Source organism: Coturnix japonica, chromosome 1 (genome assembly GCF_054131305.1).
Source record: "Coturnix japonica strain WE chromosome 1, WE-NBRP24, whole genome shotgun sequence".
NCBI lineage: Eukaryota > Metazoa > Chordata > Aves > Galliformes > Phasianidae > Coturnix > Coturnix japonica.
In genome coordinates this window covers 114,255,653-114,273,481 of record NC_140663.1, presented here as the reverse complement: position 1 = coordinate 114,273,481, position 17,829 = coordinate 114,255,653, and the positions used below count along the sequence as shown (strand labels likewise).

General features: G+C 37.7%; 1 protein-coding gene across 13 annotated transcripts in view; it reads right to left on the bottom strand.

The window, feature by feature from the left end:
- Positions 1-17,829, bottom strand: part of MID1 (midline 1) — a 225,851-nt gene that overhangs the window by 8,947 nt on the left and 199,075 nt on the right. For all 13 annotated transcript variants that reach the window (XM_015887013.3, XM_085531964.1, XM_085531972.1 and 10 more), the window contains 3 exons: positions 15,215-15,363; positions 12,242-12,369; positions 6,159-6,302 (listed from right to left, as the gene is read on the bottom strand). In XM_015887013.3, the coding sequence (XP_015742499.1) occupies positions 6,159-6,302; positions 12,242-12,369; positions 15,215-15,363 (421 nt within the window). The remainder of the gene's footprint in view (positions 1-6,158; positions 6,303-12,241; positions 12,370-15,214; positions 15,364-17,829) is intronic.

The window sequence follows — 17,829 nt, the reverse complement described above, 5'->3', positions numbered from 1 at the left end:
CATAGGAAGTTCCGCACGAATGTGCGGAAGAACTTCTTTACAGTGAGGGTGACGGAGCACTGGAACAGGCTGCCCAGGGAGGTGGTGGAGTCTCCTTCTCTGGAGATATTTAAGACCCACCTGGACGCCTACCTGTGTGACGTGGTGTAGGGAGCCTGCTTTGGCAGGGGGGTTGGACTCGATGATCTCTAGAGGTCCCTTCCAACCCCTACAATTCTGTCATTCTGTGATTCTTAGGTGAGATCCCTAACTTCAGGTAGCTGAAATACAGTGAGATGAATCCATCCATCATTAGCTTGGAACCTGGAAGTCTGATCTTGAAGTTGAACACGCACCTGCATCTTTGGACTAGCTTATTAACAAGCTACAATCAAGTAAGCCTTATCCAGTTTTTAATTTGTGAAGATCAGACCTGGAGGGACAGACAGTATACAACTTTTCTCTAACTCCTTCCATCTCATCAAGAACATCACTCTTTTTTACTGTTAACTAGCACTGAAATGAACTGCAGTATGATTTACTGCAACAAAAATATTTATTTGCTGCAGTTTCCTGTTTTAATGCAAAAAAAAAAAAGTTTCTAATATATCGCTTCTTCTCCAGCCAGTCAATATCCTGAACATATGTAGTCTCTGTGTATTAGCTACAAAGGACTCAAACAGCTTCAAACAGCTGGGTATGAATGGGTTTCCTGAGAGGAAGAAAGGAAATAGAAGCAGCAGCATTTAAATATCGCATAAAATATTTCAGTGACTACTTTTCCCAGTAAAAAATTGACACTGATTTTAGAGTAAAGATATACTCTTTCTGTAGCTGGACTACAACATTGATTTTGCACTAAGGCCATTCACCTGGCTCAGTGGTGCTACTGCACAGTAAGTATTAAGCTAGAATAAAGTGAACTGAAGCACTGGATTCAGAAAGAGACCAGAATGACTAAGGAATCCCTAACTTAGATGTTTCTGATGGGGTATGAAATAATATCAGTAAGTCTGTAAATGTAATGAATCATAGAATCATCCAAGAATCACAGAATGCCCTGAATTGAAAAGGATCACAATGATCATCTAGTGTCAACCCCTGCTGCTGTGGCAGGGTCACCAACCACCAGATTAGGCTGCCCAGAGTCACATCCAGCCTGGCCTTGAATGCCTCCAGGGAATCCAGGGAGTAGACCTGGAAGTGTCATCTCCTTCCATGTCCACACTTTGAAAGCAGTTGTCTATGGCATCTATAGATCATATCTAAACAAATCCTTTTGCAGACATAGTAATACACAGATTTCTACTAGGTCATCTAGCAATTAGAATTCTATCAGTCACTGTAACTCTCTAAAGGGCATTCCTGTAGGTTTATATTTTTATAATTCCCTTGTTTTCTTATTGCAATAACAATAAATTTATAACAATAAATTTTTTGTTTTGTTTTGTTTTGTTTTGTTTTGCCCTATCAGAACAGTCTTTCTTCTCTGAATCAAAAGATGATGGCAGAATGATCAAGAAAGTGAGCATGCAGCCTGCTAATTCGGGAATCTGGGGGGTAGTATTTGCATGCTCAGCTCCCTGCTGCTGGCAGCAGTCTAAGTGAAGCACACATTTCCTCCTCACTGGTGCACAAGCAAGTGCTAGGGATTTGCTATTGTACCATCTTGATCCAGGTGAAATTCAGGTTTCTTGTTTGAAAAAACCCAGGGCTTTTTATGGGGTTATGCAGGTGGTAAAACAATGTATATTAAAACAGCAAAAATGTAGAGAATTCAAATTACATCCTGGAATGGTGCAGTGAGCACAGTGATGTCCCATACAGGATGTGTGAGTTTTCAAAATAAGTTTCTCAGAATCTGGAGGTAATAATTTGCAAAGCTTTTTCCCTGGTGTTGGCTGTTGATGTGCTTTAAAGAACAGATGGGAAAAATTCCCAAGGTGTTAATCCTCCTAAAATTTACACTGGGAGATTTTAATAAAATATATCTTCCTGAAAACTATGAGCACAAAAGTCATGGGAAGATTATTTAATCTTTTGAGTATTTTAATTACATTTAAATGCCTTATTTAAATAAATGATTACCAATTCAAATTGGTAAAACAAATACAGTAGGTGAAAGCAACAGAGAGCTCTCCACCCCCATCCCACATTCCCATGTGAATGAAAAGACATATGCAAGATTTCTGCAAAACATATAGTAATTTTTTTCTTCTTCCCTAGAAATATATTCTTTTTATACTCTTTTAAGAGGCAGTTTTCTGCCTTGATTTTGTGTTATTTTGTGTCATACTCACTGAAAACCTCAGTAACATTCTGAAAATTGTATGCAAACTGTTTTTAATAAATTAAAGCTTCCAGAAAGAGACAGGAGATAGTAGGTTCAAAAATTCATCAATAAATCACAAATGCAGTTTTTCAGGGAAGCATGAACTCCTAATTATCTCAGGACAGTTTTGTCTACATACCTTCATCCTACCTCATAGCACAAGTAAACACAGGGAAGATTTTGGTACTACACAGCATCCTTATTAGAGCAAATATTACTATTTTGCTGTTGTAATGAACATAAATTCAATTTAATGGAAAAGGGAATTATCATCTACACTTATGTGTTTTGGAGAGTCTTAGGGGTTTTTCCTAAAGATGTCGTTACCTATAGTGAAAAGCTGGATGTTTAAATTTTAAACTTCCTGTAGAACAGTAAAAAAGCTTCATGATAAAAAGAAATGCCAAGTCAAAAAATACTTCAAATTTTATTGAAGTGAGATATTGAAATCATAATGCACATTAGCTAGCTAGTGATAAAGTCATTTCTAAAGCCTTTACAGCATTCAGAGTTGTTAAGATGCCTCTCAGAAAAGCAAATGTGTGAATATAGCTATGAGAACTACTGTGTTAGTAGAAGGCTGCATAATTTAAAGTTCTATATTGCTCTAATGCACAGAACAGTGCTGCCAAGCACTTAATAGCCAAGCAATTTGGCCACATTTGGAAGTAATCTTTCCTGTATGAAATAGGATTCAAAATGAAATACTCTAGTTGGACCTTCTCCACCAAATGTTAACTCTCCAATTTTTCAGTTAATAAAAAAGAATATAGTTGATTTTGTTGGATAGCGAATACATTAGAAAAACATAGCATTGCTTGTTTTTGTTACTGAATTCTCAGCAATCTCTGAATGATATATGCCTCTGGTGGGGGAAATTTACTGAGGAGTGGAAAGTGCAGCCAGTCTGGCTCTGTGGTTTTAAGAAATGGATTCCAAAATAACAACTTCCATTAGCACGGTAGGTGGGTTTGTATGCAAAGTGATTCCTATTGTCTCAAGGGAAAAAGAGCTTGTTGGCTTAATATGGTACTATAGCTACTGCCTCGTGACTAATTCATAGCTATAGTAATGCAGAACTGAAGATGATCTATGAACCTGTTTACATTACCTGCTACAGGGAACATACAATAGCAGTTGAAACTTTTGGGAATATGTGTGACACAGCATACAAATGCCATACATAGGAAGAAACTTTAATCTAAACTCTATTCCATTTAAACATGATTAAATAAAAAAAACCATCTTCAGTTCATCAAAACATCAAGATTTCAGAGTAGAGAGTGTTAACTCCACTTACAGAGAAAACAGCTTTGTCATTTCATACTACTGAAGTACATTCCAGTATTCTAGAGATGATCTTAGAGACTCTCACACAAGGCAAAGAGAGTAATCCAGATAAATGAAGAAACATCCAAGCAGTTTTTTGAGTAAAATCCTGTTAGTGGGCAAATAGAACCAACCAATAGAAGTTGGAATGAACTGTGAGAGTACACATTTTAGCAGATCTATTAGATTTGAGGAGTACAACTCTTTCACTGAAGGTGTACAACTCTACGTTAAATAATGATAAAGGAAGTCTGTCGACATCGTGAAAAACCATCCACTTCTATATGCTTGAATTTAACTTGGATTAAATTACAGTTTTCAATGAAATTGGAAGCAGTAGCCAAGATATTTATGTAAGAGCTAGCTGCAGTTAAATAAACAAGCAAAGAAGTAAACACGTCAGCCAGTTCTTTCATTTCTTTTTTCCTTCATTTCAGCTCTTTAGAGAATTTTATAAACCAACTTTCTGTCTTCTTCAAACTTTCAGTTTTTTGGCACTATTTTTTTCAAAAAGATACAAAGTTCAGATTGCACACTGAGCAATTCATCCTATAACCTCAAATTATCAGACCGCATCTCTGAAAGAAAACTAATTGATTGTTTTGCAGATCAAAGCCTTCACATGCACATGGGAAACCTACAGTTCAGTCTCAAAGTGAAATGCCTTGTTATTTATTCACTTGTAAGCAAGCAGTAAAACCTTGTATCATAAAAGTGTAGAAATGGCACTTTTCTATTTACGTAGGGAAGCAATAGCTGACTTGCATAAAGTCTTCTGGCATAAAGCCATAGAAAAAGTAGGTCAGAGACAAGAGATACACTGCATTAAGTCATGGGGTCCTGTCTGCTTAATGGACAGATTAAACAGGGAAGCTTTTATTTCCTTATATATCTGATTCTAATGTGTTCCAAATTACTATTAAACTTTTGGTATCTGCCTTGCTCAGAAGTAGGAGCATATATTGAATTTTACTTGGTCTTTCCAGCATTCTTAAGTTTTACCATTGCCCCAAAATTAGGTTGCTTAGTGAAATATTAAATGGAAGTTTAAACAAAACACTCATTAGTTTTTCAATGGTCCACTTTATTTTTCAGTCAATCCTGAATACCTTTTGTGGTATGCAAATTAAAAGTACTGTTAAAATGCCAGCATTTGAATCCGCAGATATGCTTTCAGATGACTTGGAAAACTAAATCAAATTTAGTGATGGAGAAAATAAGGTGCTCACAATAGCAGTGCAGTTAGCACAAGAGTTTGACTCAATCCAAGAACTGGACAGACAGCATACCATTTTACCACTGATATGAAGTATGTAAACACATCCATAGCACTCACCTTCATCAAAGCATCTCAATAAATTTTGTAACAAGAAAATCATTTCTGCACTGGGGTGGAAGCCTATCTAAAGCAAACCTTACCTAGATCAGTGGTGTGGCTGAGGTATGTGATTGTACAGAAAAGCAAATGCTTAGGAAGCTATTAAGCAGCAGGGAAAGCATGCAGCAATAATTTCTCACCATGCTCTCCTTAGTCTCCAGCAGCTTACTGCTCTGGGACTTCCTGAGCCATGAGGAAGTCTCTGAACTTCATTGTTTTCAGTGGATTTTTATTTTTATTATTTTTATTTTTAATCAACAACCTTTTGTGACAATGAACTTCACAAATATGTGTTGAATGAATGAACTCCATCTTTTGATTGATTTGATTGATTTCAGACTCCTTCATCTACACAAAGTAACCATACATCAGCTAGTTGCATTCCCATTAAACATACAGAGAACAGGAAGAAGTTAAATGCTTTCTCCAAAATTACAGTTAGTCAAAGATTTCTATCCACTGAACCCAGAAGTGCTGACTTCCTAGCCAAAGATTAGGCAATCTTGGAGTGTTTTCTCAGAAGAAATAGCTATGTAATGACAAAACAATCCAAGGAATAATCAGCAAATTGGTTCATTTCGGAAAGTCACAGATTTGAAACAGTGCATGTATTTAATAATCATGTGCTATTATAGAAAATAACGAGAAATATTAGCTAATGCCATTATAAGTCAAAGTTACCATATTAACTGTTGTTCCACTGCTGTTTGCTGCTTTGGTATTCACTGTACTGGGACCTATGCTCAGCAGCCTTATAAACAGTCAGAGGGAAGATTTAATCTGTATTTCTGACATAGGCTCTGTCATTAAAAGGCATGTCACAGATATCAGCAAGGCTGCAGTGTGAACTAATGGCCAGTTCAGTACACTCTTCCAAGTGTATGACTAACCTAGACAGCAGAACGGAGTCTTCATCCTTGAAACAAAAGCTCTATGATGCAAAAGAAAAATCCTGTCAATGTGAACCACATTTATGATATTGGGAATATTGCTTTGGATTTAAAATTTTATCTTTATCTCTTCCTAGAAAATATATTTTTCTTTCGTTCTTGCGATACGAGTACTTTCATATTCAAAAGAATGCAGATTGCAGAGAAACCACAAGGAAACAAAATTAGAAATGAGAAGGTTTTCACTTACTGACAACATTAGCTTGTCCAGTGAAGATGGTGTACTGCAGCTCATAAGAGACCACGCTGAACTCATCATCTGATGTCCAGTGGACAGTAATAGTGTCATAAGAAGCTGTACAGAGTTCTTCTCGAATGGTGGGAGGGTTGGGAGCTGTAAGACCCAACAGGAAAGGCTTATCAACACAACCAGTAAAGTATTTCCATCTCACCTCAGATTAGGGCATGTGTCTGAGGTATGAGTTTACAGGTATACTACCCAACAATTTTTTCAGATCTTTTATTAATTCCAGTGATGACTTCAACTGTTAATAAACTGTTGATAAGGAATTGTTACTATCCATCTAAGAACTCATTTGAAAACATGAAAACATTTTGTATTAAACTAACTTTGATTTAAGATGCCGTAGCAAAAATGACATGATGATGGTCACAGTAAACTGTGACTGAGTGCATACAATTCACATGTTTGTTTTACTAGGTTTATTTCTGATCACCAAACTAAAATTATCAAAGTTTAATTGATGCATACATCAATAGGAAAATTCAACAGTCTTCATTGTTGACTTGAAAGCAGTGTTTGCCTGGCTTATCTTAACAGAGATTAGAGTGAGTGGTATTTAAGAAATAGAAGTCTGGGAAGTTCTCAGTTTTTTTCACACTCAGTCTTCTCTCCATGTCCATTTATAGTTATTTATTAACTATCTGTTTGTTACACATTCACTATTTTTCAGTTTTATGCAGAATTTCTTATCATAGCATCATGGCTGTATGACTACTACAATTAAAATTCAATATAATTGCTAATTAAATAATTATAGAAAAACATTTTAATAAAATGTTGTCCCTCCATTTCATTTTTTATTTTTCATTTTTAAATCAACAAATAACTTTGCTACAGTTTCTCTGTGTAGGAAACTCTGCAGTCTTCTTCCACATTAATATTCCAGTTTGATTTAAAGACCTATTTCTCAAGACTAAAACTTTAAGCAAACCTCGTAGTTGAAAACTTTCCTGGTTTGCTCTTTCTATAAAGCCAAGCACCTGTGTAAGAAAGAAATGAATCCTTCTTTGGGCCTTCCTGCCTGCTTGTCTCAGTGGGAGCCTAATTCCTAATCATCTTCCCTACATGCCATCATCACGCAAGAAAAATAATTCTTGCGCTTAATAGCATTCCTCCCAGCTGTCACAGAGTGAGGAAGGAGGGCACTCAAGCTGAAACAATAATATGTCTGAATTAAAGGAAAAGGAAGGCAACTCGGAATGGTATTTTTGCTGTCAATTCTTTAACTTTTGTTAGCTGCAAATAATGGCCTCAAAAGAAAGTTGGTCTGAAGGAATTCCTCCTTTTCTTTTGCAGCAACTTGTTTTACTGAAATATCTATTTTTCTTTCCATTAAGAATTTTTGTAGTTCATATTCCTGGTTTACTGATGTATGTTCCCAAGGACTGAAGTACAGACGCATTTGCAAGCAGCCTCTTTTGACCAAGGGGCAAAAGGAAATGTTCAAATGTGTTTCATGATATGAGTGTGATTTGTGATGCTCTAAATATTGTAGCATGGAAGCTTACCAGTGACTTTCCTTTTCTCAGTGGAGGAACCATTGAGACAGATGTATATTAATAAAGAAAGAGAAAGAAATCAACTAAAATAAGAGCAGTCATCTCAAGAGAAGGATATAAACAGGAGGAGGATTTCCTTGAAAATCAAATGTTAGTACTGAACTAAAGTCTTCTCCAATCTTCTCCTACACCTAGCAGAACAAAATTTTATTTGCAAATGTACCTGTTATTAATATAATATAGATAATAAATATTAACTTAGTGGAAAGCAACAACTGCTGAGTGCTAAATGAACTGTAAACTGCATTACAGTGGTACCTAAGTCTCTCTACTCCTTTGAAAATGACAGCTTGATACTCTCTTTATATGCACACCTGGTTGGTCTCACTGAAGACTGGAGATTTATAGACCTTCACATAATGAGAACGGGGAAAAGAAAAGAGAAAAAAAAAAAGAAAAAAAAAAGAGAGAGAGATTTGATCCAAAAAAGACATCTTTTCTCTTTCTTTCTTTGATTAACCAACACACAATTGAGATCACACTGCATGAAACTCAGCTCTTCAACAACACTCATTATAAAATAAAATATACTTGCTCAGAATAAAATAATATATACTTGCTTCTCCTGCAGAATGACAGGGAAATCTGCATGTAAACAGTAGTTTTAAACTTTCAAAATAATGTATAAATCTGATTGTAAAAAAGAACATCCCACAGATTGCTCTGACAAAAGGAATATTAATACGCCTGGAGACCATGAGGGAGATAAGGAAACTGCTCTGGATCTCTCAGCTCTTAATTACTGCTTCCTTGATGTATCATGATACCAAACTGAAACAATGCAAAAATAACTTGAAAGGCACCGTCACATAACACTGAATGTGTTACTAACATGCCACACACAAGCTGGCAGCAAGAACTCAGCCAAACAACCATGTATGCATGGTCTTTGGGTAGACTGGAACTCTTCACAGACAACTGAATGGAAAGAGATTATAATCAAAGAATGGGAGTGGGCTGGTTGAAGTATGGGTTTGCTCTCTTAATAGTAAAAGTAAGTTAGAAGGAAGGACACGTTGCACAGGTTTCAAGAATGAAGCTGTTTCCACATGAAAAAAATCCTGGCATACACAAGAAAATGCATTTTTGTTAGTGTAATCTTAGCTAAAGTGATGGATGAAAAAAATGTATCATTGTTTCAGATGGGGTTTCTGAAATGGGAAAAACCGCAAGATGAAAGGATAGATGTTGCTGCAACCGATTTCACAGCATTATAACATAAGAAAAGTATTTCTGATTCACAATGGATAAAAATGTTCCTACGTCAACAACTCTGTGCAGAGAATTTGCAAGTCATAGGCACTGGTATCTAGCTAGACACATGCTCAGGAAAAAATGAGTTCCAGATGAAAAGCCTCAGCAACTGGCTTTTCATAGAAAACCTTCAAAAGACATTCAGACTACAGATTCCAGGGAAGAAACATTCATAAGAAGATTAAGGGCATTGTTTTACTACGCTGAGCTTGACATCTCAATGTCTAGCTGGCAACTTTCAGAGAGAGAGCAGAGATTTCTACTTGGATAGCAGAAGCTTTGGAGTGACTGAAAGAAATAGCCTATGAAGAAAGAAAGATGCAAGTTTCAATGTGCCACTTAGAAAATGGCTAGGGAAGATGGAAGATGAAGAAGATCTGACATATAGTACATTGGGGAAGAAACAGAGAAGAAAATCCTCAGAAGATAGCTGAAGTCAATTGCTTTGAAAGCAACTGACGGCAGAGAGAATGAGTTTGGAATTCAGGCTTTGACATTTTGTTCAGAAGCAGTACAGATGATAGACATCATATAGACATCTACCCTTAATTGGCAACAAAGATGTACTTCTAGGACTTGCAAATGGTCTTTATTTTACCTAACTGAAACATGATAAAGGTAAAACCTAATTCACTCTGTCACTCAGATTTCAATGTAAAATCTACAAAGATCGCATTCATCAATCTGAAAGGAGAAAATAAAACAAATGTTCCTCTAGAGTTCTGAATAATAATAAAGAAGAATCAAGTGCATTTGACTATCAGGGTTATGTATATGCACATGCGCATATACATTATATACACAGATGCATTTACATAAATATTTTTAAAGTCTGAATCAGTTGCATTTTATGCTCAGTTAATGCAAACATGTTTTGGATTTTGCCATTGCAACCAGATGATATTAATGTGTAGAAAAATAGTAAAATACAGGGCCAACTAAAACTGTTTTTCACTGAGCATCAAAGGCAAGGATGAAACCAGTAGATTATTGTAAAACAGCTTAACAGCTTGATATATTGCAGTTTCCCCTAGACTGGATTGCGATACATTTTCCAAGACTGTGAGTGAGGTAGGAAGAAGGCACAGAAGTAACACAGGCAGAATGATGGGCGACAAAAGGGATCCTTATGGCACTGAATACTGCAGCAAGACTACCCTTCATTTTGGTACAGACACATCCTTCATTTTCTGCACTGCACGGCAATTACACTGGTGATACTGACGTGTGATGTACAAAGACATGAAGACTGGGGGATGGGTGAACAGACTGCTAAATGGAATCCATCTCAAATACCTTCGAATATCAAAACCATAATTATCTACTTTTGAATTAAGACTTTCCAGCCTTTGTTTGAAGCCAACTGGGAGAAATAGGCACCTCAAGAATAGTCAGTTATGCAGTATACCTGCCTCAAAATGAGGTGGATATTCCTCTTCTTTCACTATAAACAATTTGAGTTCAATTATTCTACAGGAATTCAATTCAATTCAATTATTCTACAGGAAAATTCTTAGGTCTGGGCAAATGTGTCTGGCATTTTTGTTAGCCTTTCATTTCCTTGTCTTCTTAAAACTTCAGGGTGAGCACTGAAGTTTTGTTGCAAAACTTCAACAGACTGTGGGGGGAGAGGGAATGAGGTGAACGCCAGACATCTTAACATTTAACTGGTAGCTACTGGTAGAAAAAGTAGCAAGTAACTTTCACCAGATTTTTGTGTATTATTTACTTGAGTCTCCTTCATATACTGACATGTCCAGAGAATGGCAACAAAAATGGCGAGGTGTCTGGAGCACAAGTCTTACGAGGAGCTGCTCAGGGAGCTGGGATTGTTTAGCCTAGAGAAGAGGAGGCTCAGGGGAGACCTCATTGAACTCTACAACTTCCTGAAGGGAGGTTGTGATGAGGAGGGGCTTGGCCTCTTCTCCCAGGCAACAAACAGGACCTCAGTAAATGGCCAGAAGTTGTATCAGAGGAGGTTTAGATTAGACATAAGAAGAAACTCTTTTTCTCAGGGTGGTGGTGGAGTCGCCGATCCTGGCAGTGTTCAAGAGGCGTCTGGATGAGAAGCTATGAGATATGGTTTAGTGGCTTATGGTAGCAATGGTAATGGGAGGACGGTTGGACTAGATGATCTTGAAGGTCCCTTCCAACCTTGTGATTCTGTTCCGTAACTCCACAGATCTGTGCATGCAGATAGTCTTGTTTCTCCTAGAATTCATTTGATCATTTATTCCCCTGCAGAAAAAATAGAAATGAGCCCTCTGCATCTCAAAAGATCCTGTGTTTGGCCATGAGGAGACTCCAAGCTCCTGCATTCTTCTGAAACAGCAGGAGTACATTTCCTGCAATTTGGGCAAAGAGAATGGGCCCATGTAGATTTTTCAAGGGCTTTTCTAACAGTGCTTTGTGTTTTTCATTGCAAATTGTGACTATTAACAGAAGATGCTTAAAGACCCTGCAAAATGAAAACCCAGCCCTGTCTCTTCTGTTTTCAATTGAACTGGAATGAATTGTTCTAATTCTGGCATTGAAATTAAAACATCCTAAATTACAGTAATTTCTTTCTCTTTGTGAGTCATTACATACTCTGAGACTGCACATGACTCAGGCCATCAGTAAGGATTCAATCCTGTAGGAGTCAACAGGCCAAAGCTCTCAGCTAATTGCAGAGTGCACTGCATGCTCCCCAGCCCCAAACACAGCACGGTCCTCCAGTTATGTGATGGGGAAAAGGCACAGTTGCTACAAGAAAACATTTTCCACTACTAAGCCCCCCACGCTGATCACTTGAACAGCTTCTGGTTGCACAGGACATCTGCCAGACTGCAATCTGCGGCAGTGAGAAGGCAGCCCTAAGGGACAGTGTAATTCTTAGCGCATCCGTCTCCTGGGAAATAGCACTGAGTCCCTGCTCCCCTTCCTCTGGCTTGGGGCTGTGATCTGTGCCACTAAAGGCTGAGCTCCAGCTGTTTGTTTATTTCATTATGCTGCTGTGACTTTTAACCATTTCTTATCCACATCCTGGTGGGGAGCAGTGAGAGGAATGAGGATGACAGAAAATACATCCCTGATGTGGCTGGTAGCATCTAATGATATCTGGGGCACTCTAGGACAACTTGGGGGTAAAATATAGAGGTTTAAATGGGAGAGCAATGAAGAAAATCCTATTACTACTGTTTTATGAGGAATACATTAATATATTGAGAAGATTACCTGTAAGATAATCAAGGCATTCCAACAATTTCTTCTCCCTGGTAAAATCAAGTGCGAAAGTATCAAAAGTATCATTGAGATTAATTTCAGGAATTAGAACCTGGGAGGATGCAGTTGCCATGGAAACCCTATAATGAAAAGGAAAGGTTTTTTAGTACATCCAAAAACGCAATAGCTTCTTCAACAAAGTAGGATCTAACCATCACAATCACTATCAGTTCTCCAAAAGCTTGACAAATATTTTATGAGTATTTTATTTATACCAGCTGTTAGGAGTTTCTCCTGACACTTTTACTTTTGGAAGTAAAAATCTCTTGGTACTTAGCTTTTGTCTAATGTGCAGCGTTAGGTTAGTTTTTAATAAAATACAGACTGAGCAACACTATACTTAGAACTGTTCCTTCCAGTCCTTTCCTGAACCAAGGTAGCACTAGCACAATTTTAATCTGTGTTTTAAGCAATTCTGACAGATGCTGCATCTCTCCCAGCCCCTTTTTTTCCCATGCAGTTCCTTGCTACAGGCGTTCCTTCACAGTGCTGTCTCAAGGGCTTGCTGCAGATCACACCTCCTCAGCTGTTTAACACAGCACACTGCTTTTAAATACAAAAAGCACAGGGAAAGATAAAACCAATAGATGTCAGCACAGTTTATTCTTGAACAGCTTTTCCCTGCAAAGCATGTGTGCATACTTCCTTCAGACTAAAGGGTTTCCTTGCCTACCTCATTTCAGAAGCTGCATCCAGTTTTTGTTTGTCTACCAGCAAGAGCTTTAAAAAATGAACTTTCAGAAGAAAGTTGCCAACAGTATTTACTTTTTGGATCCTTCAGTCTGACGTCTCAAAACATTTATTACTGCATAGCTGGATATTGGAAATACTGACAGAAAATTCAGGAGAGAATTCTGTGAAGAGGTTATTAAACCTCATGTTATACAACAGAAAATTGTTTTAGTTTGGAGAAAAACACAAAACCATGAGCACAATATATATGCCACTTATTTGTCAGTCAAAAGGTGTCAGGTCAAAATGTTTGGATTGCTTCAATTAACAGTTCCCCACATTGGAGCATTTCACTGTAGATGTGACTGAAAAGGCTGCAAGCCAACACTTGCTAAGAAATACATTTTGGAGTATTTTAGGAATTCAGTTGGAAAAGTAAAAAACTGAGCTGCATTTCTTATTGTTTTCTACATGGCTTTCAAAGGTTAATCTGCGGAGTCAATAGTCCTAGTCAATAATTCTTGCCGTGACGTTTTCAGCACTGTTTCTCTATGAAATTGATGTTGTTTCTTCCCTGTCCCTCTCACTCCCAAGTAGTTCACCTGCAGTTGCAGTTGTGCTGTCTTGTTTCTAAATCTAGTAGAGAAACAGGACATATGCTTCTTGTAGGGCCATATGTTTCTAGCAGGGCAGACTCAGCCTGACACACACCTCCAAAAAATCAGCAATGGCCTTACTAAAAACCCAGCAAGCAGATATGTAATGTGAAAAGTTTCCCTGAAGAAGACTCTTTTGGGACAATACAAAGAATGCAGTGTGATTAAGTGTGTTAAAGTCAGTTTTTGATGGTTCACCATTTCAAAGATCATTTTAGATTCAAAGGAATGAATTTCCTCCTGTACTTTCTACTTGCTCCATCTGACACTGTACTTGGCTGGATAGGGGTTTTCTAGGATAAATTCAGTTCACCCATTGTAAATAATCCATGATATAAATCATTGTAGTGTGTGTAATATCTTTGCTATACATAGTTACCTGTTGTGCTTACAAAAGAGAATATTATACTACAATTACTTTGAAATATATGTATGAAGAAATGCAGTGAGCATAGTTTCAGAAGACTGTTTCAGCTCCAGGAATTCAGGACCCTGGCGAGATTGTTACACCAGCAGTCTGAGTGCAAATGAAATATTGCTCACCACATGTGAACTAACAGAGTTTCTATTCTATGAACTTGTAATGAGAAACTCAGTGTTTTTGGTTTGTGTATAAATTGATTAAAACAGCTTTGGTGAAAACAGATATTCTATGAATCCGCATACAGTGCTCCAGAGTAAGCAGCTGGCTTAAAAGCAAGGAATTTCATGGGTCAAAATTGGCCTAGTTGTGAAGGTACAATGTGAAGTCAGATATTGATAAAAAGAAAAGCAAAATTAAAAAGCTGAACAAATTAAGACGCTTTATTATATTTTTCTTAATCATTGTCACAGGTATGTGCTCCTTTTGTTTCTCTTGCTAATGGCTTAACAGAGGATAATTCCAATTGAATTTAACCAGAAATCACTGTTGATGTTCAGTGGGAACGTTTCAGCCTTCACAGCATTAGCCCTGAAACCAGACTGAATTTTCTGACAGCACGGGTTCCTGAAAACACTAATTCCCTTGCTTTTGATATATCTGAAAAAGAGCAAGGATGCTAGAAGTAGCAGAAATTCCCCGCACCCAGGAACCAAGAACAGTAGAGTCCATATCTTCCAGACATCCAAGTTGTTGAACCCTCAACTATTTAAGTGGGCTACCTGAGATGTACATCATATGTTCTCAAAGCTACACATTTCCATAGAATCAGAAGATAATATAATATTGTGAGTTGGAAGGGGCCCATAAGGATCATGAAGCCCAATTCCTAGTTTTGTTACCTTGCTCCTCACTGTTTTGTTAGACTATGTCAAATTTCTCCCAAGGGAATGCACATGCTCCCTTATTTCTTTCTGAATCTATGAACTTCTCTAACTGTTCTAATTCTTATTTCATGCCCTTTCTTGACTAGTTCTCTTTTCAAAGGGATGTTCTGATTTAGCATTACAGCAAGGTCTTCCCTTGTCTAGTACAGCACAAAGTGGTGTTACTGGGGGATGCAGCAGCTCACCCTCCCTTCTTTGACCACATTGTCGCAGTGGTGGGACAAAGCAACACAGCAACCTAACTGCCTGAAATTGAGGTTCTCCTGCTTATTGAGAGGAACATATTTACCTTTCGGTGATGTTTTTAGCGGTTTGCAGGAAGCGAGCGTGATCGTTCTCCTTCAGCGACTGCTCAGCCTGAGAGATGAGGGATGTTGAGCGCTCAATGCACTGTTTGCAGTTGGCAATCTGTTGAGCCAGTTTTCTCAACCTCACCACCTTGTGCAGAAATATAAGAAAGCAGTCACTTCTCTTAGGTCACAAATCACTATTACATTTGCACTTTTGAGGCAGAACCGACATGGAAAGGGGGACCCAAGACAAATAGCTTCTTTCACACCAGTTTGATGGTGACTGCCTTCCACTAGCAAAATTTTCCACATGGAAAACAACAGAGGAGAGCCAAAACAACCACAGCTGGCTTAACTTCCAACAGAAGAAACGTCATTTCCTGGTACTTTCTGCTTACATGATAACTAACGGCTATTTAGATAACCATTTCCCTGAAGTAAAGAGATCAGTCTCAATGGCAGCTTACAGATTGCATATATATATATATTTGTATTACTGAGGTAAGTTTCATAAAAAATCATCCGAAAATAAAACTTGAGAAAAAAAAGACTTTTGATTTCTACCAATGATACATGCTTGCCTTTCTCATTACAAGCTTTTAGTCAAACAAGGTGGTTTTCTGGGGGGAATTTTTAACCGGACAAAAGCACAGTAGTACTGAAGAGATGATTATTGTTACTGAAAACATATGTGCTGGAGATAAACACAGTAGATGTGACTGTAATCACTAGCTGAAAGGTTAGGAAGGGGCACAGTCCATTCCCTGTTTAAAGACAATGTTGGCTAACAAAACTCATAGTTCCTGAAAGGTCTGGGAGTCCCTCCCTTTGTTATCACACCAGGATTGCTGCTACTTCATGGTTTGAACAGGAGTAAGAAAAAGGAAGGAAATGAAATAATCTTAAGTTTAGAAAGGCATTAAGACTCAGTTACAAAATAATGAGGAAACTAAACAGTATGTGTATTAGCAAAAAAGTGCATGCTTATGGTCTTGACAGAGTTCTAAATCTTGGGAATTACAGCATGAACTTTGAAGTTGTTGAGTGTAATTTCAGTTATTGTGACAGGAGTTTCACATTCTAAGCAGGAATGTATCTTAGTGCTCCTACATGACAATTAATGTCCACAGGAAAAAGCATACTTTGGAAAACTTTCAAAAAGAAATCACTGTCCAAACAATTAGTGTTCTGTGACATTGGCGTTTCATTTAAGGGTAGAAGAAATAAAGATAAAAATGCAGGAAAAGAATACAGATTTTGAGAATGCCCCTGTCATAATCTGGCTTTCCCACAGTTCAAGTGTTCAGGCGCCCAGTGCCTTGGAGGCCCTTCCCTGAGTTTCCTCCAGTTTGTTCCTGCCTTCCTGTGCTTGGAGTCGAAACCTGGATACAATAACTAGATGAGGTCTATTAAAGTGCTGAGCAGAGGCAGAGAATCTCTTCCACTGATTTATGACTCACTGGCTATACTTCGTTGATACAGCTGGTGTTGGTGGCTTTACTAATGTTCACTTATATTTAGGTTGCTATGCACCTAGATGTACAATTACACTGAAAAGAAAGACTCAATAACTGAAGTACTTTCACAATTACTCATCCAGATAAAGGAATAGTATTTAGATCCCAGCTTTTCATAAAAACACTGGAAGGTGGAGATAGATACTGGGAATGGGAATGGTTCAACCGATAGTTCCAAGGAGAAGAAAACACGTTTTCTAATTGTGCATTTAACCAGAGGTCACAATTTGGCTACACTAGCTTAACCAGAGAAAGGTAGACTGCAGTAATAGGTTACCTTTTCATTTATGTATTAATAATAATAATAATAAAAGAATGCGTGAAGTGATATAAGGTTACCTTGTGAGCTTTTACCATTTAGAGGACATGCCATGAGTTTCAAGGTCTACATATGGTCCAGTTTTTGTTGTTGTTGTTTATTTGATTTTTCTTTATAACTTTAAAAGCCAAATGACCATAAATATCTAAAGGAAGAGTGTCCCCTCCCTCTGTCCATAGTGGCAGGAATGACCTCTGCACTAAAATTATCTTGTCTATTTAAGTGTTCTTCCCGCTAAGTGCTCAGTTGGATTTTATAGGTTTTAGGTCATAAGTGAGATTGAGGAAGGAGCTGCACTCCATTGTGACACTGGTATATCTGAATTTGGAGCCCTGCAGTCTTAGCTAGAACGGTACTTGAGTGTTTTCATCTCTGTAGCCTTCACCATGGTTTCCTAGAAAAATCTGCCAGTCTTTGCCTTCCAGAAAGACTACAGAGAGAAGTCACTGCCTGCTCTAAAAGAAGCTGAATTTCTTGTGGTTTTTCAGATTTTCTGGCCAATAGAGAGCTCCCTGGACACTGTAATCCATAACAAAGTTTTGTGACTACTATGGTATATACATAAATGCTCAGAAGAGTCAAGCCTGATTCTCACTTTAAGAACAGATTAAGAACTAATCTTAATTGTCCATCTAGCTCAGCATCTAGTTTCAAATAGGCCAGTAGTGAAAGCACCAGTCTAGGAAATAACACATTCTCAGAGGACTGACTCAGCCAGCAGCATTCTGTGGCTCACGGATGTCCTGAACCTAAAGTAGCACTGCAGCATTTCATTTTG